The sequence below is a fragment of the Salvelinus fontinalis genome, chromosome 22 (genome assembly GCF_029448725.1).
Source record: "Salvelinus fontinalis isolate EN_2023a chromosome 22, ASM2944872v1, whole genome shotgun sequence".
NCBI lineage: Eukaryota > Metazoa > Chordata > Actinopteri > Salmoniformes > Salmonidae > Salvelinus > Salvelinus fontinalis.
In genome coordinates, this window is record NC_074686.1 from 32,995,006 (window position 1) to 33,019,301 (window position 24,296).

Genomic DNA, 24,296 nt, shown 5'->3' on the forward strand with positions numbered 1-24,296 from the left:
TACAAAAACTCATCTACTGGCTACCTTCCATTCCCCAATATTAGCACAAGTAAAATACATAAATAAAAACACTACTGAATAAATAAATGCTTTTTTTCTCCCCTTTGTTTTAAATGGAACTAATTTTGGCACACAAGGTTCTTTGAGGTGCCAACCCCCCCTCCACCCCCTCTCCCCCCCCACCCCCCCTCGCCCCCCCCCCCCCTCCACCCCCCCACCCCCACCCCCACCCCCCTCCTCAGCTGGTGGTCTACATATGTGTGAGTGACACAACCTGTTCGGCACTAGCTCCTCCCTCCCTCCTTTCCCTAGCATAACATACCCCCTACTCCTTAAGCAGAGGAGTTTCCCCTCTCCCTCACGCCTACCTCCCTCCCCTCTGCTCCCTAACAGCAGGCTGCTGTACATCCGTCAGAAGAGCTGCATGAAGAAGTCAGGAGCCCAGTCCAGGGCGGTCTGGGCCACAGCCAGAGCGGCCGCCCCCAAGGTGGCTGAGATGCCCCACACGGCCATCTTGACGAGCTGGTTGGCAGCCTGGTTGGGCTGCATGTCCCTGGACAGGACCAGCTGGGAGTCTGGGCCTCCGAGGCCTCGGACCCGGCCCTGGAGGAGCTGCCGACGTAGGACCGAGTCAGGCCGCTGCTGCTGAGTGGCCGTCTGGAAAGCCTTGAAACAGTTGATGGTGATGCTGGAGACAGACAGAAGTAGAAACTGTCTGAGAGAAACACTTTCTCATAACAGTTATTCATCTCTGCCGAGTTAGTTAAGGCTTACAAGAATACTGAAACGGTAGACAAATATATGTCAATAACAAAGACCAAAGGGAAAGATACAGGTGAAAAAAAGTCAACACCATATGGGAGGGAGGGAGGGAGGGAGGGAGGGAGGGAGGGAGGGAGGGAGGGAGGGAGGGAGGGAGGGAGGGAGGGAGCAGTGCCCTATGGCCTTAACAAAGACACTTCATATGGCTACAGCTTTTTCTCAATTACATTAGCAACACAACACCAGAAGCACCAGCTAGTGCTGATGGGTAAGACCACAGCAACACACATTTTTTTTATTTTTCTCAACAGTTCGGAGAAAAACATCATTAAAAAATCATAAAATATTCACTTCCATTTCATTATCATCCCTCTGGAAGTAATAGTAAACATGGCGCTGCAATACCAAATGCAAATGCCTTTTTTCCTGATTATGAACCTTGCAACAAAAAAAAACACAAAAAACGGGACCGTTAATGGCAGAAAAGCGCCTCTGGGAAAATGGTACCCTGAGTGTTCGTGCCTGGGCTGAGGGGCTCAATGTATAAGTCTTTCGCTCTCCTTTTTTAAAGAGGGCTTTTAGAGTGCCCCTCTCTCCCATCTCTCTCTCTCATTAGTATAATTTGCTACTGCTTCCAGGCTGAAAATAGCTGACAGGTAACAGCAGAGCAATTAACTTTTAAACTTTCCCTTTAAACAGCTTAACACCCCAGAGGGCCAGGTTGTTCTGATGAACCTCCTGTAGTGTACATACTGTAGTGGTACACCGGTGACTCCTATCACTTACTCCTCTCCTACGGCATCCCAAATGACACCCTATTCCCTATATAGTGCACCACTATTGACCAGAGCTCTATGTGCCCTGGTCAAAAGTAGTGCACTAAATAGGGAAACAGGTATCATTTGGAATACACCCTCTGTGTGACAGTGTACTGTGCAGTCGGTGACTGGCTTAGCCCATGTTCTCTCCTCTCATTTCTCCTCCTGTTGAAAGGGACTAGGACCTCGTCAATGACCGTGACACTGAGTCTTTGAATACAGCTGATAGGATAGTGAGCTGATGACTCTGATCAAAGCAGCTCATTCTAAACCTTGAGGGAGTTGGGGGAAATATTATGTCAGGTAGAGGTGGCTTTGCTGGTGTCTTATCTTAGAAATGAAGTATGTTGTCATTTCAGGGATATAGGGCCATTTCAAAATGAATTTGGCTATTGGCCTTGTGAGCCTTCCATCCTGTGCAGATCTGTCATTCTCTGTGACCGTGGCACACTGTAGCCAGTGTTCCTGTGCCGCAAAAGTTGTGTATTCATGTTTTAATTCATGTTTAGCATTACTACACCAGCGATGCGTCCCAAATGGCACCCTATTCCCTAGGCCGAAGTAAAGTAGGGACACAACAGAGGTCAGACGGGTGAATCGGCATGCAGCTGTCCTCGTGACCCAGAAGAAGCAGAGGATGTTCAGTGTGGTTGAGTCGTCACCGACAGGCCCTGTTCTGTTTGTCGTGGTGCCACCGGGAGCTGCTCTCTCAGCCGTGCAGTGTGACGCAACACTACCCCCCTGCTCGCGCTCTCCCTCTTTACTTTTGAGTCCCTCTCTACCTCTTTCCTTTGCCCTCCCCCCTATACACAGAATAAGTGGGTCACTAGTTCTAACACGTCATGTCATTCACCACTCTACTACTGAGCAAGGGGAGGAGACACAAGGTCATACGTTACTCTACATTGGGTCAAAGTTAAACACAGACATGACCTTCCTTAATGGAGCTAATGCCAAGTCTCGAATAGGAGACCCCCACAGCCCACTCTCAGTCTGCCGAGCTCTCCTGGGTCGTATTCATTAGACACTAAAACGGAAGAAAACGGACTGACTGACTGACTGCCTGACCTTACTACAGGAAGGAAGCAACCAGAAACCAGCCATCCAGAGAGCATGGCACTGGCAGTGTCACTACTTTGCCTGTCAAGCAGACATTTGTATCCGGCTGTCACTCAAGGTCTCTTGTCAGCAATGTCATTTACCCCCGGAGAGGAATGACTGCAGCGCTGGTGGAAGGATACGGACCGAGGGATGACTGCAGCACTGGTGGAAGGATACGGACCGAGGGATGACTGCAGCGCTGGTGGAAGGATAGGGACCGAGGGATGACTGCAGCGCTGGTGGAAGGATACGGACCGAGGGATGACTGCAGCGCTGGTGGAAGGATAGGGACCGAGGGATGACTGCAGCGCTGGTGGAAGGATACGGACCGAGGGATGACTGCAGCGCTGGTGGAAGGATAGGGACCGAGGGATGACTGCAGCACTGGTGGAAGGATAGGGCCCGAGGGATGACTGCAGCGCTGGTGGACGGATAGGGACCGAGGGATGACTGCAGCGCTGGTGGACGGATAGGGACCGAGGGATGACTGCAGCGCTGGTGGAAGGATACGGACCGAGGGATGACTGCAGCGCTGGTGGACGGATAGGGACCGAGGGATGACTGCAGCGCTGGTGGAAGGATAGGGACCGAGGGATGACTGCAGCGCTGGTGGACGGATAGGGACCGAGGGATGACTGCAGCGCTGGTGGAAGGATAGGGACCGAGGGATGACTGCAGCGCTGGTGGAAGGATAGGGACCGAGGGATGACTGCAGCGCTGGTGGAAGGATACGGACCGAGGGATGACTGCAGCGCTGGTGGAAGGATAGGGACCGAGGGATGACTGCAGCGCTGGTGGAAGGATACGGACCGAGGGATGACTGCAGCGCTGGTGGAAGGATAGGGACCGAGGGATGACTGCAGCGCTGGTGGAAGGATACGGACCGAGGGATGACTGCAGCGCTGGTGGAAGGATAGGGACCGAGGGATGACTGCAGCACTGGTGGAAGGATAGGGCCCGAGGGATGACTGCAGCGCTGGTGGACGGATAGGGACCGAGGGATGACTGCAGCGCTGGTGGACGGATAGGGACCGAGGGATGACTGCAGCGCTGGTGGAAGGATACGGACCGAGGGATGACTGCAGCGCTGGTGGACGGATAGGGACCGAGGGATGACTGCAGCGCTGGTGGAAGGATAGGGACCGAGGGATGACTGCAGCGCTGGTGGACGGATAGGGACCGAGGGATGACTGCAGCGCTGGTGGAAGGATACGGACCGAGGGATGACTGCAGCGCTGGTGGACGGATAGGGACCGAGGGATGACTGCAGCGCTGGTGGAAGGATACGGACCGAGGGATGACTGCAGCGCTGGTGGAAGGATAGGGACCGAGGGATGACTGCAGCGCTGGTGGAAGGATACGGACCGAGGGATGACTGCAGCGCTGGTGGAAGGATAGGGCCCGAGGGATGACTGCAGCGCTGGTGGAAGGATAGGGACCGAGGGATGACTGCAGCGCTGGTGGAAGGATAGGGACCGAGGGATGACTGCAGCGCTGGTGGAAGGATACGGACCGAGGGATGACTGCAGCGCTGGTGGAAGGATAGGGCCCGAGGGATGACTGCAGCACTGGTGGAAGGATAGGGACCGAGGGATGACTGCAGCGCTGGTGGACGGATAGGGACCGAGGGATGACTGCAGCGCTGGTGGAAGGATACGGACCGAGGGATGACTGCAGCGCTGGTGGACGGATAGGGACCGAGGGATGACTGCAGCGCTGGTGGAAGGATAGGGACCGAGGGATGACTGCAGCGCTGGTGGACGGATAGGGACCGAGGGATGACTGCAGCGCTGGTGGAAGGATAGGGACCGAGGGATGACTGCAGCACTGGTGGAAGGATAGGGACCGAGGGATGACTGCAGCGCTGGTGGAAGGATACGGACCGAGGGATGACTGCAGCGCTGGTGGAAGGATGCGGACCGAGGGATGACTGCAGCGCTGGTGGAAGGATAGGGACCGAGGGATGACTGCAGCGCTGGTGGAAGGATACGGACTGAGGGATGACGGCAGCGCTGGTGGAAGGATACGGACCGAGGGATGACGGCAGCGCTGGTGGAAGGATACGGACCGAGGGATGACGGCAGCGCTGGTGGAAGGATAGGGACCGAGGGATGACGGCAGCACTGGTGGAAGGAAATGGGCTACGGAGAGGGAAAGTGAGGGAGGGAGGTAGGGGGTATGTAGATGACACGGTCACCTGTGAATTGGTAAGGTAAACACTCACAACCACACACACAAAAAAAATCAGCACCAAGCATCATATCACACAACGTCATGACCTTTAAGATGTTAACACACAGACTTGTTTACAATCATACGTTGCCTTTGCGTATGAAACCCAGATTTTTAGACTGAGTATGAGAGAGGAAGGAAAAAAGAATGCTGAGGCAACTGTTCGCTTTTCGTTGGAAGGAGCTCTGTCAGAGTTGATTGTGCACAAGGTCTAACTGGCTAATCCGTTTCCAACGCCTCTGTGCTTCCCAGCATGCTCGCTGTCGCTGCGCAGGAACCACTGCCGTGCCAGCCCCCACTCCACCCCCCCCTCAACCCCCCACCGCCTGGCTCAGAGATGTGCTGGAGGTGATATCACTGTCCCCCAGTGCAGCCTCAGTGGAGGCCAAGCCGGCTACATCACAGTCCTGCTGGGCCAGCCGCTTCTCACAGTAAATCCAGAAGGCCGGGAGGGGAGGCCCCTCAACCAAACAGCCAACCAAGTGCTGCTGGAGGAGCTGATGCACTGGATGGAGTACAGCTGGCAGCTTCTGCAGGAAAGAAGTGGTAGGCTATATTCTGTTGATTTGATTGTGATAAATCACAATGTTTCTTGTGAACGCTACATCACCACATCCTCCCTATTGCAGCCCATTCTAACCACATCCTCCCCATTGCAGCCCATTCTAACCACATCCTCCCTATTGCAGCCCATTCTAACCACATCCTCCCTATTGCAGCCCATTCTAACCACATCCTCCCCATTGCAGCCCATTCTAACCACATCCTCCCCATTGTAGCCCATTCTAACCACATCCTCACCATTGCAGCCCATTCTAACCACATCCTCCCCATTGCAGCCAATTCTAACCACATCCTCCCCATTGTAGCCCATTCTAACCTCATCCTCCACATTGCAGCCCATTCTAACCACATCCTCCCCATTGCAGCCCATTCTAACCTCATCCTCCCCATTGCAGCCCATTCTAACCACATCCTCCCCATTGCAGCCCATTCTAACCACATCCTCCCCATTGAAACCACATCCTCCCCATTCTAACCATATCCTCCCCATTGTAGCCTATTCTAACTTCATCCTCCCTATTGCAGCCCATTCTAACCACATCCTCCCTATTGCAGCCCATTCTAACCACATCCTCCCTATTGCAGCCCATTCTAACCACATCCTCCCTATTGCAGCCCATTCTAACCACATCCTGCCTATTGCAGCCCATTCTAACCACATCCTGCCTATTGCAGCCCATTCTAACCACATCCTCCCCATTGCAGCCCATTCTAACCACATCCTCCCCATTGCAGCCCATTCTAACCACATCCTCCCCATTGCAGCCCATTCTAATCACATCCTCCCCATTGCAGCCCATTCTAACCACATCCTCCCCATTGAAACCACATCCTCCCCATTCTAACCATATCCTCCCCATTGTAGCCTATTCTAACTTCATCCTCCCTATTGCAGCCCATTCTAACCACATCCTCCCTATTGCAGCCCATTCTAACCACATCCTCCCTATTGCAGCCCATTCTAACCACATCCTGCCTATTGCAGCCCATTCTAACCACATCCTGCCTATTGCAGCCCATTCTAACCACATCCTCCCCATTGCAGCCCATTCTAACCACATCCGCCCCATTGCAGCCCATTCTAACCACATCCGCCCCATTGCAGCCCATTCTAACCACATCCGCCCCATTGCAGCCCATTCTAACCACATCCTCCCCATTGCAGCCCATTCTAACCACATCCTCCCCATTGCAGCCCATTCTAACCACATCCTCCCCATTGCAGCCCATTCTAACCACATCCTCCCCATTGCAGCCCATTCTAACCACATCCTCCCCATTGCAGCCCATTCTAACCACATCCTCCCCATTGCAGCCCATTCTAACCACATCCTCCCCATTGCAGCCCATTCTAATCACATCCTCCCCATTGCAGCCCATTCTAACCACATCCTCCCCATTGAAACCACATCCTCCCCATCATAGCTCATTCCAACCACATCCTCCCCATTGCAGCCCATTCCAACCACATCCTCCCCATTGCAGCCCATTCTAACCACATCCTCCCCATTGAAACCACATCCTCCCCATTGAAACCACATCCTCCCCATTTGTAGCCCATTCTAACCACAACCTCCCCATTGTAGCCCATTCTAACCAAAACCTCCCCATTGTAGCCCATTCTAACCACATCCTCCCCATTGTAGCCCATTCTAACCACATCCTCCCTATTGCAGCCCATTCTAACCACATCCTCCCTATTGCAGCCCATTCTAACCACACCCTCACCATTGCCGCCCATTCTAACCACAACCTCACCATTGCAGCCCATTCTAACCACAACCTCCCCATTACAGCCCATTCTAACCACATCCTCCCTATTGCAGCCCATTCTAACCACATCCTCACCATTGCAGCCCATTCTAACCACATCCTCCCCATTGTAGCCCATTCTAACCACATCCTCCCCATTGTAGCCCATTCTAACCACATCCTCCCCATTGCAGCCCATTCTAACCACATCCTCCCCATTGCAGCCCATTCTAACCACATCCTCCCCATTGCAGCCAATTCTAACCACATCCTCCCCATTGTAGCCCCTTCTAACCACATCCTCCCTATTGCAGCCCATTCTAACCACATCCTCCCCATTGAAACCACATCCTCCCCATTCTAACCACATCCTCCCCATTCTAACCATATCCTCCCCATTGTAGCCCATTCTAACCTCATCCTCCCCATTGCAGCCCATTCTAACCACATCCTCCCCATTGCAGCCCATTCTAACCACATCCTCCCCATTGCAGCCCATTCTAACCACATCCTCCCCATTGCAGCCCATTCTAACCTCATCCTCCCCATTGCAGCCCATTCTAACCACATCCTCCCTATTGCAGCCCATTCTAACCACATCCTCCCCATTGAAACCACATCCTCCCCATTCTAACCACATCCTCCCCATTCTAACCATATCCTCCCCATTGTAGCCCATTCTAACCTCATCCTCCCCATTGCAGCCCATTCTAACCACATCCTCCCCATTGTAGCCCATTCTAACCACATCCTCCCCATTGCAGCCTATTCTAACCACATCCGCCCCATTGCAGCCCATTCTAAAGTCAGTCAGACAAATAGAGCCAGAAACCATGGGTTGGAGTGCGGTGAAAGCTACTAATTTCATCTCCGCCCCAAGAACAATATTGAGGCATGTACCACACGACCCACCCTTCCCAAATGACCCACTCCCCCTCTCCTCACCTCCCCCTCTGATGGAGATGGGGGTTTTGCATGCTAAATAAGACAGCCCCATAATTACCTAGGGACTAGGCTTATTTATTGGATAGCTGGCATCTGCACAAGCCCCCCCCCCCCCCCTTTTCTCTCTATGGTGTGACGAGTGTGACGTTGAAAAGAGAAGAGAATACATCCCAAACCCAGACGACTAACCCTCCCATCCTTCTCCACAACCTTTTCTGACAAGAGACAGGTTTTTCTGCTTCTCTCGCTGCCTGTCAGATCTAAAGTGAACCAGATTTCTGTCACTGGATCCAAAACACTGTTTAGAAGACATTTCTGTCCACCAGGGAGACATGAATAGAGGGAGAACAACATTGCTCTTGCGGGCATGGTAAAGGTATTCATTACCTCCCGCTGGTGTTGATAGCATCATAAAAGTGAGACTAGCAACCTACCTGTGGGGGGAAAAAGGAGAAACGCGCAGGGATCTACATGCTCAATCTCACAGACTGACACATAGCGTTTGTATACAAAGGACTGGGATGTAGACAGGCAGGACTGAACGTCAGCCACATCACAATAGACACCAAGGAGGAAGAGGATCAGCTCCAGCATCACCAGGAGAATAGTCTGTGGTGTGGGCTGGGGGACTTTGTGCTCAACAACCCCACCTGCTGGACATGTGGAAAAACCAGAGAGAGCTCTACTCTACTCGCAGTCTGAACAAAGTTAGATCTACTGCGAATAGTACACAGGGGACTATCTCCCCTCACGTTCCCTATGTTTCAGGCCAGTTCAGACTAAAACAGACTAAAACCTGATTGTTGGATATGTGAATATTGTAAGTCTAGAGTGTGGTACGTTCAGCCCAACACACTATTGGTAGCACACTGCCAGGACACCTACAACACCAAGTGTCAAAGGAAGGCCAAGAAGATCATCAAGGACCTCAGCCACGGCCTGTTCTCCCATCCCTCAGCCACGGCCTGTTCTCCCATCCCTCAGCCACGGCCTGTTCTCCCATCCCTCAGCCACGGCCTGTTCTCCCATCCCTCCGCCACGGCCTGTTCTCCCATCCCTCAGCCACGGCCTGTTCTCCCATCCCTCAGCCACGGACTGTTCTCCCATCCCTCCGCCACGGCCTGTTCTCCCATCCCTCAGCCACGGCCTGTTCTCCCATCCCTCAGCCACGGCCTGTTCTCCCATCCCTCAGCCACGGCCTGTTCTCCCATCCCTCAGCCACGGCCTGTTCTCCCATCCCTCAGCCACGGCCTGATCCCCCTGCCCCCCCCTCCTGCCCCCCGGACTTCCTTTTTAGGCTTTGAGGTCCAGATCTGAATTTAAGGGGTCTAGAGGATCCACGCCAGGCCTGAACAGTAAAACCCCATCCCTTGCAGCAGACAGACATCCAAGAGTCTGCAGGCTGGATGGAATCCCCTGCTGGGTCTACACTGCAGTTCATTTTCCACCATCTACAAGCTCAATCTGACTGTGCTACATTTGTTTCCAAGTAATGTCTCCTCCGTTACCAAGTGACTGGCAGGATCCACATTTCCATTAATTCCTAAGCCAGATGTAGCAGGAGCCTCTGCTCTGTTCTTTAGATCATAGATCCTGACAACAGTAGTCATAACATTGGACTACTAGTTGGTTGAAGCAGTCTCCTCCCCTCCCAAAGGTCCTGTAAGTTATAGAGAGAGACCCTGACACACTCACCTCTTGCGGGACTGCAGGGCAGCACGCTTGGCCAGCAGGGAGGGCGGGTAGCGGGTAAAGAGGCAGTGGGCCTGGGTGATGAGCTCTTCGTAGGGCAGGTCCTGGGGTATTTTAGACAGGAGTTGGTGCACCATGGCCATGTCACACTCGGTTTGCTTCACCTCCTTCTCCCTGTGCAGGACGATCTACAAAGGAGACAGAATATTAGCATGCCCAATTAATTAGTTTCAAATCGACATTCATAGTAGATCAACGTCTACCATGTACATCAGACTGTGTTCTGATCCGGGAGATGTGCGGTGAGTAACGATTTTGGGTTTTGGCCGGGCACATAGTCAAAGGGTTAAGCCCCCCCCCCCCCCCCCCCCGTGCCTAGTAACCTGAGCGGCAGGACTAACTACTGTGCCTAGTAGCCCGAGCGGCAGGACGAACTACTGTGCCTAGTAGCCCGAGAGGCAGGACGAACTACTGTGCCTAGTAACCCGAGAGGCAGGACGAACTACTGTGCCTAGTAACCCGAGAGGCAGGACGAACTACTGTGCCTAGTAACCCGAGAGGCAGGACGAACTACTGTGCCTAGTAACCCGAGAGGCAGGACGAACTACTGTGCCTAGTAACCCGAGAGGCAGGACGAACTACTGTGCCTAGTAACCCGAGAGGCAGGACGAACTACTGTGCCTAGTAACCCGAGAGGCAGGACGAACTACTGTGCCTAGTAACCCGAGAGGCAGGACGAACTACTGTGCCTAGTAACCCGAGAGGCAGGACGAACTACTGTGCCTAGTAACCCGAGAGGCAGGACGAACTACTGTGCCTAGTAACCCGAGAGGCAGGACGAACTACTGTGCCTAGTAACCCGAGAGGCGGGACGAACTACTGTGCCTAGTAACCCGAGAGGCGGGACGAACTACTGTGCCTAGTAACCCGAGAGGCAGGACGAACTACTGTGCCTAGTAACCCGAGAGGCAGGACGAACTACTGTGCCTAGTAACCCGAGAGGCAGGACGAACTACTGTGCCTAGTAACCCGAGAGGCAGGACGAACTACTGTGCCTAGTAACCCGAGAGGCAGGACGAACTACTGTGCCTAGTAACCCGAGAGGCAGGACGAACTACTGTGCCTAGTAACCCGAGAGGCAGGACTAACTACTGTGCCTAGTAACCCGAGAGGCAGGACGAACTACTGTGCCTAGTAACCCGAGAGGCAGGACGAACTACTGTGCCTAGTAACACGAGAGGCAGGACGAACTACTGTGCCTAGCAGCCTGAGAGGCAGGACGAACAACATTTCCTGACTGCTTTGTATCCCGACTTCAAAAGGCCTAAGGCCCCCTTTGCTTTGCATGCAGCTCCAATATCTAGCAGGGGATAGGCTTATGGAAGGAGAAGAAAGGGGCCATTTAAAGCAATCTAGCACAAACACAGCTAGTCCTCCACACCAAACCTCCGGTGAGTTCATTACAGTTGTTTAATTAACTGGTCTAGCTACAACAAAGTGCCCTGGATTCCTGTGCTTGCTTGTGTGTGTGTGTGTGTGTGTGTGTGTGTGTGTGTGTGTGTGTGTGTGTGTGTGTGTGTGTGTGTGTGTGTGTGTGTGTGTGTGTGTGTGTGTGTAAAAAGATAAATCCTTGCCTTTTCTTTTTGAAAACGTGTTGTTTGTTTTTGCTGCTGACAAGTAGTCAAAAAACTCAATTTACAAAGCGAGAAAGACACATTTGAAGTTTGGCAAGATATCACTTCCCCAATACCATCTAATTCCCCACTGACCACTGTCCTATACACTGACAGGACAAAACATTAAGAACACCTGCTCGTTCCATGACAGACTCACCAGGTGAATTCAGGTGAAAGATATTATCCCTTACTGATGTCACTTGTTAAATCCACTTCAAATCAGTGTAGATGAAGGGGAGGAGACAGGTTAAAGAAGGATTTTTAAGCCTGGAGATAATTGAGACATGGATTGTGTATGTGTGCCATTCGGAGGGTGAATGGGCAAGACAAAATAATGAAGTGCCTTTGAACGGGGTATGGTAGTAGGTTCCAGGCACACCGGTTGGAGTGTGTCAAGAACTGCAAAGCTGTTGGGTTTTTCCACACACAACAGTTTCCCATGTGTATCAAGAACGGTTCACCATCCAAACGACATCCAGCCAACTTGACAACTGTGGGAAGCATTGAGTCAACATGGGCAAGCTTCCCTGTGAAACTCTTTCGACACCTTGTAGAGCCCATGCCCTGACGAATTGAGGCTGTTCGGAGGGCAAAAGTGGGTGCAACTCGATGTTTTGTACACTCAGTGTAAATAAGAGTGCATCTCCGAATTCACCTCAGATAGTAATTTGGGCATGGTACAGTCACTTACAGAATATACACACTGCCACAAAAATATGTTCAGCAGACAACTTGGAAGCACACAGGTGCAGGTACAGAGTAAGGCAGAAGAAACATGTTCATTCCTCACAAAAATAAACAATAACATATCTATTCTATAGTATTCTATTACTATAAAACAGAGAGGTCACAGTTCAAATGGTGGTTCTTACCACGGCAGCGAAGTAGATGGCCATCAGGGGGTGTGAAGCCAGGAAGAAGTCATAGAGCCTGAGAACGTGACGGAACTCAGACAGGACGTGGCCGTACCATGTGATGAGCCAGCTCAGAGCAAAGATGGTGCCCACCTCGGCCCTGCAGCAAAACACATGAAGTCGAGGCAGTTATAATTTTTTGGATAATGTGATAGGCTAGAGGTACGCTATATATACACACACACAAACATACGTGGACACCCATTCAAATTAGTCGATTTGGCTATTTCAGCCACACCCATTGCTGACCGGTGTATAAAATCGAGCACCCAGTCATGCAATCTCCATAGACAAACATTGGCAGTAGAATGGCCTTACTGCAGAGCTCAGTGACTTTCAACGTAGCACCATCATAGGATGCCACCTTTCCAACAAGTCAGTTCGTCAAATTTCTGCCCTGCTAGAGCTACCCTGGTCAATTGTAAGGGCTGTTATTGTAAAGTGGAACCGTCTAACCGAGTGCTGAAGCGCGTAGCACGTAAAAAACGTCTGTCCTCGGTTGCAACACTCACTACCGAGTTCAAAACTGCCTCTGGAAGCAATGTCAGCACAAGAACTGTTCGTCGGGAGCTTCACAGAAAGGATTTCCATGGCCGAGCAGCCACACACAAGCCTAAGATAACCATGTGCAATGCCAAGCGTCGGCTGGAGTGATGTAAAGCTCGCCGCCATTGGACTCTGGAGCAGTGGAAACGCGTTCTCTGGAGTAATAAATCATACTTCATCATCTGGCATTCCGACGGACAAATCTGGGTTTGGCGGATGCCAGGAGAACGCTACCTGCCCCAATGCATAGTGCCAAATGTAAAGTTTGGTGGAGGAGGAATAATGATCTGGGGCTGTTTTTCATGGTTCGGGCTAGGCCCCTTAGTTCTAGTGAAGGGAAATCTTAACTCTACAACATACAATGACATTCTAGACAATTCTGTGCTTCCAACATTGTGGCAACAGTTTGGGGAAGACCCTTCTCCTGTTTCAGCATGACATTGCCCCTGTGCATAAAGCGAGGTCCATACAGAAATGGCTTGTCGAGATCAGTGTAGAAGAACTTCACTGGCCAGCAGAGCCCTGACCTCAACCCCATCCCCGCAGCAATGTCCCAACATCTAGTGGAAAGCCTTCCCAGAAGATTGGAGGCTGTTATAGCAGCAAAAGGAGGGTCCAACTCCATATTAATGCCCATGATTTTGGAATTAGATGTTTGACGAGCAGGTGTCCACATACTTTTTTGGTCATGTAGTGTGGTCATGTAGTGTAGTTAAAGGTAGAGGAAAGATGGAGGAGAGAGTGTGCTGAAATAGCAGTGGGCCGGATTCCAACCCATGCTGAAGTGATATTTTCCGGAGACAGCGGCTTCGAACGCCAGACCAGCCTAGGCCATGTGAACAAGTCAAGTGAATTCAAAGTACATCGTCACAGAGTCTCAATACACTTTACAAGAGGGAATAAAGAGCAACATCGCTCAACCTCTCATTATGAAAAGCAACAGCAACATCAACAGCTAATTTGTACACTGGCTAATTAAAAAACACCAGTTGAAGTCTCACTAGCTGATGTAACAGGAGGTTGGGGATGATGGGTTTGTGGTAATGGCTGTAGCGGAATTACTGGAATGGTATCGAATACTTTCCATGTGTTTGATGCCATTCCATATGTTCTGTTCCAGCATTATTATGAGTTGTCCTTCCCTCAGCAGCCTCCACTGGTTGACAGCCCACCACTTATCCTGTATTTGCCTCCAAAGTGGGGATGGATGTCTTAGTGAAATGTGTAAATTAAACAAAGGCTACGTCCCACAGGGCTATGGTCAAAAGTAGCACTATATAGGAAATGGTTTCCATGGAAATAGGGTGCCATTTGAGACGCACCCACAAGTTATGCCGATGCCAGCTTCTGTGAGTAAGGATGGTCACACACTGATGATGTAATTATAGACTACAGAGAGCCCAGTCCTAAAGGCAAGGCATTAGGCATGGTTCACTACAGAAGCCCTTTGGACTGCAGCTCTTAATGCAGCTCTATTTTAGGAGCCAAAAATGGCTCTTGGGTGATTGCACGCCAGCGGGAGCTAAAAAATATTTTGGTATCTCAGATTGTTCTGGCAATTCTCACATAGGAACTTCATGCTTTTTACATTTTAATGTCTTAAAATTAACAAATTCAAAAAGGGTAGATATATTTGTAATGTTGAATAAATGTGTGATATGTTTTATTTCAGAATCTAGACATACTCCATATTGTATAGCACACGATAAGGAGGATAATGACAGCAAGATGTTGTCTATATCATGTACGGTTCACAGATCATAGGGTCTTACATGACAAATCTAAAAAAAGGGCTTAAAATGTCTGCTTTTTCTCAGAAATGGTTGGTGATACAAAATGTAAAAAGCATTTCAAAACGTCCTTCCTCTCAATGAAGTTTATTATGTGAAAATTGCCAGAACAATCGGAGATACCCAAAAAACATTCTGCTAGCGTGGAACGATCTGAGTTGTTATTTCTGGGCTTGGCAGGAGAACAACTCATTGTACTCTTGAGTGTCGCTCATTTAAATCCCCTGTGTCTAACATCCATAAGCAGTCCTATTGCCAACTGAACATTTAGGACGGAAACCACAACAGCAACAATCTTTGCGTTGTCAAATGTCTTGCCTCTATAAACCTTTCATTTTGTTAAAATTAAGTAACGCCTACTTATAAAAACTAGGCTAAAGAACTGTTCTAGCATCAAATACTTCTTCAGGTAGCCTTAAAAGCAGTGGCAGCAGGGCCAGACAGAGCACACCAAACCTGTGGGCTTCGGTCTCAAATAGTACCCTATTTTCTAGGTAGGGCACTAGCCTACCATACTTTTGACCAGGACCCATAGAGCTCTGGTCAAAAGTAGTACACTATATAGGGAGATAGGGTGCAGTCTGGGATGCAGACTTCTGCTCGTGGCCCTACGCTACGCTAGGCTACAGTGACCAGAACAGAGACAACAGGTTAGAAACCTCCCTCCCGCCAGCCCGTGTCCCAAGATGCACCCTTATTCAATATTTATCACTAGATCCTCCTATTCTCTACATTTTACATGGAGCCACTATCAAAAATAACTTTATTTTCTATCAGGGCCTGGGGACACTCTGCACGCAACAGAGAAGGAGGGAGGGAGTGAGTGAGTGAGTGAAAAACTCAACACTAGAGGTTTATGTGATACAGGTTACCCCATAAAATTCCAACGCAACACCCACTACACAAATAAGACGAGGACAATATCAAGTACTGTGGTAGTGTGTGTAAGTACACCACACACTGTGGTTTTAAAGAGGGTTACAGGCACACTTTGACTAGCATTCAAATAAAACACAGCTTCAGGTTTTGAGTCAAAACATTGATCCTTATCTGCCGCGTTAGTTCCTCTGAGCTGGATGAAAAACATGTCTAGCGTGCGAAAACAAAAGTCCTCAACCATAGCTCATAGCGACTTGCCAGCACAACAATCATATTGACGTTGAAAAAAACCTTAAGATGGTTGACAATCAAGACGTGACATTGACAGAACACAGTGACAGCACAGTGGAAGGCAGTGGAATCCTTTGACTTGCTGACAGCTAGCTGTGGAGACAGGAAACCAGGGCCCGTTCTTAAGTCAGTCTTTCCAATTAAATCCCACCGTGCTATACGTTCTTGTCAGACCATCAATTATACAAACACATCAAATAAATAAGAAATCCAGTCTTTTCTCATTCTCTAGCCTTCTGTTCTGTTGTCTCATAATAACTACACACACTGATGGCAAGGCAGGTAGAGACATATTGATTTTACTCGATCCTATTGATTACTTCTATCTCTCTCAGTTTGACTCGATTGTAATTAATATCCTGGCTGCGACAACCTGCCTTTCCAAGACAAAAATGTACACTCTACTGCCCCCATCAGGAGAGAAGAGTGGGAAGCATGGCCGGTATTCATAAAGCATCTCAGAGTAGGAGTGTTGATCTAGGATCGGTTTTGCTTTTTGGATAATAATGAATACAATTACATGGACATGGGAGAACTGATCCTAGACCAGTATTCTACTTTGAGAGCCTTCATGAATATGGACGCCGATCATTAGGTCGCAACTGCAAATATAAAAAAAACATTTTGCTGATAGAAAATATATTTTCACAAGGCAAAACATCTGAGAGTTTGTTCTTTAACACATAATAAAACAAAATATATTCCACTGGTATCAACTGAAAAAAACGTCAAAACTTTAGCTCATGAATCCGAGTTTGAAGTTGGGGAAAACTGGTAGAATTACTTCAAAGTGAACATGTATTCCTTGCAGCCTTGCCTCGCTTGTCATCTACCATTCAAACCTGCTATCTGATCTTTTCTCAAAATCTGGGAAACTGGATTTCCAATTTCCCTAAAGGACACAAGTAAACACATACACGCATTTTTAAAATAAATAAATAAATATATATATATATCCAGTCAAAAGTTTTAGACCACCTACTCATTCAAGGGTCTTTCTTCATTTTTATATTGTAGAATAATAGTGAAGACATCAAAACTATGAAATATCCCATATGGAATCATGTAGTAACCAAAAAAAAGTGTTAAACAAATCAAAATATATTTTATATTTGAGATTCTTCAAATAGCCACCCTTTGCCTTGATGACAGCTTTGCACACTCTTGGCATTCTCTCAACCAGCTTCTCCTGGAATACTTTTCCAACAGTCTTGAAGGAGTTCCCATTTATGCTGAGCACTTGTTAGCTGCTTTTCCTTCACTCTGCGGTCCGACTCATTCCAAACTATCTCAATTTAGTTGAGGTAAGGGAGATCGTGGAGGCCAGGTCATCTGATGCAGCACTCCATCACTCTCCTTCTTGGTAAAATAGCCCTTACACAGCCTGGAGGTGTGTTGGGTCATTGTCCTGTTGAAAAATAAATGATAGTCCCACTAAGCCCAAACCAGATGGGATGATGGGACGTATCGCTGCAGATGGGACGTATCGCTGCAGAATGCTGTGGTAGCCATGCTGGTTAAGTGTGCCTTGAATTCTAAATAAATCACAAACAGTGTCACCAGCAAAGCACCCCCACACCATAACACCTTCTCCTCCATGCTTTACAGTGGGAAATACACGTGGAGATCATCCGTTCACCCACACCGCGTCTCAGAAAAGACATGGCAAAAATCTCCAATTTGGACTCTTTAGAGCAAAGGACAAATTTCCACCAGTCTAATGTCCAATGCTTGTGTTTCTTGGCCCAAACAAGTCTTTTCTTCTTATTGGTGTCCTTTAGTAGTGGTTTCTTTGCAGCAATTCAACCATGAAGGCCTGATTCACAGTCACCTCTGAACAGTTGATGTTGAAATGTGTCTTATTTGAACTCTGTGAAGCATTTATTTGGGCTACAATTTCTGAGGCTGGTAACTAATGAACTTATCCTCTGCAGCAGAGGTAACTCTGGGTCTTCCTTTCCTGTGGTGGTCCTCATTAGAGCCAGTTTCATCATTGCGCTTGATGGTTTTTGCACCTACACTTAAAGAAACTTTCAAAGTTCTTGAAATGTTGCGTATTGACTGACCTTCATGTCTTAAAGTTATGATGGACTGTCATTTCTCTTTGCTTATTTGAGCTGTTCTTGACATAATATGGACTTGGTATTTGACCAAATAGGGCTATCGTCTGTAATTGTGAAATTTCACAAATTAACAAGGCACATCTGTTAATTGAAATGCATTCCAGGTGACTATCTCATGAAGCTAGTTGAGAAAACGCCAAGAGTGTGCAAGGCTGTCATCCAGGCAAAGGCTGGCTATTTGAAGAATCTCAAATATAAAATATATTTTGATTTGTTTAACACTTTTTGGGTTACTACATGATTCCATGTGTTATTTCATAGTTTTGATGTCTTTCCTATTATTCTACAATGTAGAAAATAGTAAAAATAAAGAAAAACCCTTGAATGACTAGGTGTTCTAAAACGTTTGACCGGTAGTGTCTATACAGTGGGGAGAACAAGTATTGGATACACTGCCGATTTTGCAGGTTTTCCTACTTACAAAGCATGTAGAGGTCTGTCATTTTTATCATAGGTACACTTCAACTGTGAGAGAAGGAATCTAAAACAAAAATCCAGAAAATCACATTGTATGATTTTTAAGTAATTAATAAGTAAATAATTTGCATTTTATTGCATGACATAAGTATTTGATACATCAGAAAAGCAGAACTTAATATTTGGTACAGAAACCTTTGTTTGCAATTACAGAGATCATACGTTTCCTGTAGTTCTTGACCAGGTTTGCACACACTGCAGCAGGGATTTTGGCCCACTCCTCCATACAGACCTTCTCCAGATCCTTCAGGTTTCGGGGCTGTCGCTGGGCAATACGGACTTTCAGCTTCCTCCAAAGATTATCTATTGGGTTCAGGTCTGGAGACTGGCTAGGCCACTCCAGGACCTTGAGATGCTTCTTACGGAGCCACTCCTTAGTTGCCCTGGCTGTGTGTTTCGGGTCGTTGTCATGCTGGAAGACCCAGCCACGACCCATCTTCAATGCTCTTACTGAGGGAAGGAGGTTGTTGGCCAAGATCTTACGATACATGGCCCCATCCATCTTCCCCTCAATACGGTGCAGTCATCCTGTCCCCTTTGCAGAAAAGCATCCCCAAAGAATGATGTTTCCACCTCCATGCTTCACGGTTGGGATTGTGTTCTTGGGGTTGTACTCATCCTTCTTCTTCCTTCAAACACGGCGAGTGGAGTTTAGACCAAAAAGCTCTATTTTTGTCTCATCAGACCACATGACCTTCTCCCATTCCTCCTTTGGATCATCCAGATGGTCATTGGCAAACTTCAGACGGGCCTGGACATGCACTGCCTTGAGCAGGGGGACCTTGCTTGCGCTGCAGGATTTTAATCCATGACGGCGTAGTGTGTTACTAATGGTTTTCTTTGAGACTGTGGTCCCAACTCTCTTCAGGTCATTGACCAGGTCCTGACGTGTAGTTCTGGGCTGATCCCTCACCTTCCTCATGATCATGGAGCCCCAGACCGAGGGTGATTGACCGTCATCTTGAACTTCTTCCATTTTCTAATAATTGCCCCAACAGTTGTTGCCTTCACACCAAGCTGCTTGCCTATTGTCCTGTAGCCCATCCCAGCCTTGTGCAGGTCTACAATTGTATCCCTGATGTCCTTACACAGCTCTCTGGTCTTGGCCATTGTGGAGAGGTTGGAGTCTGTTTGATTGAGTGTGTGGACAGGTGTCTTTTATACAGGTAACGAGTTCAAACAGGTGCAGTTAATACAGGTAATGAGTGGAGAACAGGAGGGCTTCTTAAAGAAAAACTAACAGGTCTGTGAGAGCCGGAATTCTTACTGGTTGGTAGGTGATCAAATACATATGTCATCCAATAAAATGCAAATTAATTACTTAAAAATCATACAATGTGATTTTCAGGATTTTTTAGATTCCGTCTCTCACAGTTGAAGTGTACCTATGATAAAAATGACAGACCTCTACATGCTTTATAAGTAGGAAAACCTGCAAAATCGGCAGTGTATCAAATACTTGTTCTCCCCACTGTATATATATATTTTTTACTGTCACATACACCAGATAGGTTTCACCCAACCTCTGATGTGTGGATATTTATTTATGTATTTGTATTTATTTATTTAACTAGGCAGGTCAGTTATGTACAAACTCTTATTAACAATGACGGCCTACCAAAAGGCAAAAGGCCTTCTGCGGGGACGGGAGGTGGGATTAAAAATACAATTAAAATTAAAAATAAATTAAATATAAATACAGGACAAAACACACATCATGATGAGAGAGACAACACTACATAAAGAGATACCTAAGACAACAACAAGCAAGGCAATAACTCATGACCTGAACCACCTACTGAGATGTGCCTTTTGTTTAGTAAATCAGATGATACTATGAGGTACTAGGGAGGCTGGATTGGGTCTTCAACTCTGTAACAAATCCACACCAAAAAAAAACCGAAGAATTACCTCAGCATAAATTCATGTAGCTGTGGATCAACTTGCTCCAGTATTGGCATTAGGTAGTTCAGTATGTGCTTGGTGCTGTCCATGGTAGGATCCATGAAATCCCTGCAGGAGCATGTGGCCATGATGGACACAGAGAAGGGAAGCCATCTTTGTTGTGTTAAAATGTTAAAACAAGGGGTATAATACGAGAACAGGGTCGCAATATTATTTGAAATCTTTCAAATACTTGTCAAATTAAAATTAAATAATGTTGCATGCGTTGTAAAACAACAGACTAACAGTAAAAATCTGTGTTTGATTGAGCTTGCCTGGCACAATGAAACCAATGGAATAGTCCGAAAATTGCCACGCCCACCCATCTGGCACTACAGTCAGGCTCAAGCAAAATCTCACAGTAGTTGAAAGATTTCAAATACTATTTCAACTCAGGCCTGGGCCGTTATTTATTCATAAAGTGTCTCATAGTAAGTGTCCTAATATAGGATCAGATTTACCTATAATAATGAATAACATTATACTGTATATGGGCAGGGGAGGACCTGATCCTAGATCAGTAACAACAGCAATAATCCTCATATCTACCTGAGGTGGTGATTGGAAAGGGTCTCCACCATGGCAATGGCCATGCGCTCTCCAACCACCAGTAGGAAGGTGACCACGATGTCATGGTAACCTTGGTAGTAGTGTAACGCAGGGTTCTTCTGTAGGACAACCAGGATGATGTCGATCAGCTGTTCCTGTAGTACCTGCCTCTCGTCCACACGCATGCCTGGGGAGAGGGAAAGAAAACGTGTCTGTATCTCAATACCGACTGGGGAGAAGAAGAAAACGTGGCTGTATCTCAATACCGACTGGGGAGAGGGAAAGAAAACGTGGCTGTATCTCAATACCGACTAGGGAGAGGGAAAGAAAACATGGCTGTATCTCAATACCGACTGGGGAGAGGGAAAGAAAACATGGCTGTATCTCAATACTGCTGGGGAGAAGAAGAAAACGTGGCTGTATCTCAATACCGACTGGGGAGAGGGAAAGAAAACGTGGCTGTATCTCAATACCGACTAGGGAGAAGAAGAAAACATGGCTGTATCTCAATACCGACTAGGGAGAAGAAGAAAACGTGGCTGTATCTCAATACCGACTAGGGAGAAGAAGAAAACGTGGCTGTATCTCAATACCGACTGGGGAGAGGGAAAGAAAACATGGCTGTATCTCAATACTGTCTGGGGAGAGGGAAAGAAAACGTGGCTGTATCTCAATACTGACTGGGGAGAGGGAAAGAAAACATGGCTGTATCTCAATACCGACTGGGGAGAGGGAAAGAAAACGTGGCTGTATCTCAATACCGACTGGGGAGAGGGAAAGAAAACATGGCTGTATCTCAATACTGACATGGGGAGAGGGAAAGAAAACATGGCTGTATCTCAATACCGACTGGGGAGAGGGAAAGAAAACATGGCTGTATCTCAATACTGTCTGGGGAGAGGGGAAGAAAACGTGGCTGTATCTCAATACTTCAGAGAAAAAAAGAAAAAAAAAGAGGTAGCAGCAAACTCTATCACTCTGATTGAATCCATATATTAACAACCAACTTCTAGGCAGCAAACTGCAATCACTAGAGCTTCAGATACTTGTCTCAACCTCAGTGTCTCCATACCTGTCAACAGTTTGCTTTCATAATTTAATTAACTTCAAGAACACTAGACACTGATACAAGCAGCCCATCTCTGGTAGACACAAGGACTGGATTGAAGTCTGTTTACATCATATTGGTTTTAGTTTTATTAATCAAGTATCCTTCAATCAGTGGTCATGATGAAGAAAAGGAAATAAGAAAATGCTTATGGAAGCCACTGAACAACAATATTGAAATGCGCGCAAGCGCGCCCCCCCCCCCCCCAGTAAGGCCCTAAGTTAACTGACAAAGGGAGGAGACCATGAAGTATCAGCTGACCCCTGATCAGATCAAATGCACATACAGTGAGTGAGTAACTTCCATTCTATTTCATTCAATGGCAGCGAGTAAGTTGCCTCTACTCTAATGTATTACATTCTATTGTATTCTATGTCAGGCACAGTGAGTGAGTTACCTCTTGGGAAACGTTTCATGGACCTCCTGACATCAAGGAGCACCTGGTTGAAGTCCTTGTGGTTCTCTCGGATATCCTTGGCTGGAATCAAAACACAACTGCTTGGTGTCCACCCCCTTCCCAACCCTTGGTTTCAGTTGAACATACAATATTCATCAGTGCTACTGCCAAAGGCCTTGAATGTTGCCTGTGGGCTATTTACGTTCCTTTGTTGCACAGTTTTGAGGACTAAGGATGAGTCAACGTTGATAGAAGCCACCTGAAGTTAATAGTAGGCTACATTCATTTAACATACATCAACGGACTATAGACAGCTAGATGCATGCTGACACAATGCAATGTACAACTTGGCTCACATGGCTGTAGACTACTAAGGCGTCATAGGGATAGTTTCTACAGCCATGTCTCAGGGCAATGGCCAACTGCAATAATGGGCATCCATATTCCTCACATGCAAACATCTCACTCACTTGGTTTAGCAGGCAAGTTGTACACATTGACGCTGAGCAGCTTGGGCCAGACTTTCCTCCTGATCTCGTCTGTTAGAAGGCCTCCCTCGCTGACGGCCGCACTCCGCAGGGTCTCAATGTCCACAGGGTCACAGTTCAGGGCCTGGTGGATCACCACCAGCTTCAGCTTTTTCCACGACTCGTGCTCTGTTTGACAACAGAAAATATGAATTGAGATCATACATGTCATTCAGATAGCAATACGGTCTTGACTGTGGTCACGGTTTGCTTGGATGATAACCCCAGTATTTCTTGAGTACCACTGCAAGCAACGGCTCTCGTCTATGCTGGTATGTTGAAATCACTTTTTGTTAATCAACTCCTTCGACATAATGCTATTTAATTTCAATATGGAAGTTAAAAGTGCTTGCTTTTCACACTTAATACTATGTTACTAATATGAAAATGTAGTGCATATAGTTAGCAATAGTATCCCACCAATCGATTGCAATCTTGCTTTGTTTCAACTGCATGGGCAACTTTACTGACAGTAACTACTTTCACTTATGCAGGTCGACATGTTTTGATAAAAAATTACTGATTATGAATTCTAGAATGTGCATTTGTATTGCCATTAAGAATTATGGTTCATATGGACCAATCCCATCCAGGCTCTGCTCTGGGTCAATCGATGGTCACGGTGCTTTGTTGTTCCACGTAGCATGTCTGGCAGCTGGCCAGCAGAGAGTGGACTCATACAGAGCTAGTTACATGAGAAGTTATGAATCTATTCAAGTATCAACTGTACAACTATTCTCACCATGTACTATATGGGTAGATTATCTGCAATTTGGTAATGATTTAGTACTGATTGATTAAGTTTACCTCCATGTTGCTGTGCATTTCCATTCCCATTCACCCGGGCTCCTGTACCTTGCTGGTGTTTCCTTCCCTTTTTCATATCCTGTTCAAATTAATAGAGCATAAACAGTACATATGTTGTGCTATCGGCACTTGCAGAAATAAATCCACCTTTAAAATAGTTTATCTAACGACAGAAAACAACAATTAAAACGAATTCAGAGCATGAGCTGTCATTTGTCAAACAGCTGTTCCTGTCCATCGGCACTTGTCCCAGGAAATCAACCGAAGAATTTATTTGGAGGAGGGATTTATATTTTTATGTTATCTGATTGGTGAAAAAGGATCTCGTTCTAAAAGTCTACGCATCTTATTGGCTCATTCACTGTCAATTGTAAATATATTAAGGCGGGCTCAATGCATTTG

The 24,296-nt window shown here is 47.5% G+C and overlaps 1 protein-coding gene across 1 annotated transcript; it reads right to left on the bottom strand.

Moving 5' to 3' along the window:
* Window positions 1–237: 237 nt before the first annotated feature.
* On the bottom strand, window positions 238–24,161 carry LOC129820221 (TBC1 domain family member 20-like). Its single transcript, XM_055877233.1, has 8 exons — window positions 23,895–24,161; window positions 23,031–23,216; window positions 22,561–22,641; window positions 21,056–21,242; window positions 20,474–20,575; window positions 12,415–12,556; window positions 9,870–10,054; window positions 238–688 (listed from the first exon to the last, which is right to left on the bottom strand). The coding sequence occupies exons 1-8, from the start codon at window positions 23,968–23,970 to the stop codon at window positions 412–414; spliced, it is 1,236 nt and encodes a 411-aa protein (XP_055733208.1). The 5' UTR covers window positions 23,971–24,161; the 3' UTR covers window positions 238–411.
* Between the last annotated feature and the right edge of the window lie 135 nt (window positions 24,162–24,296).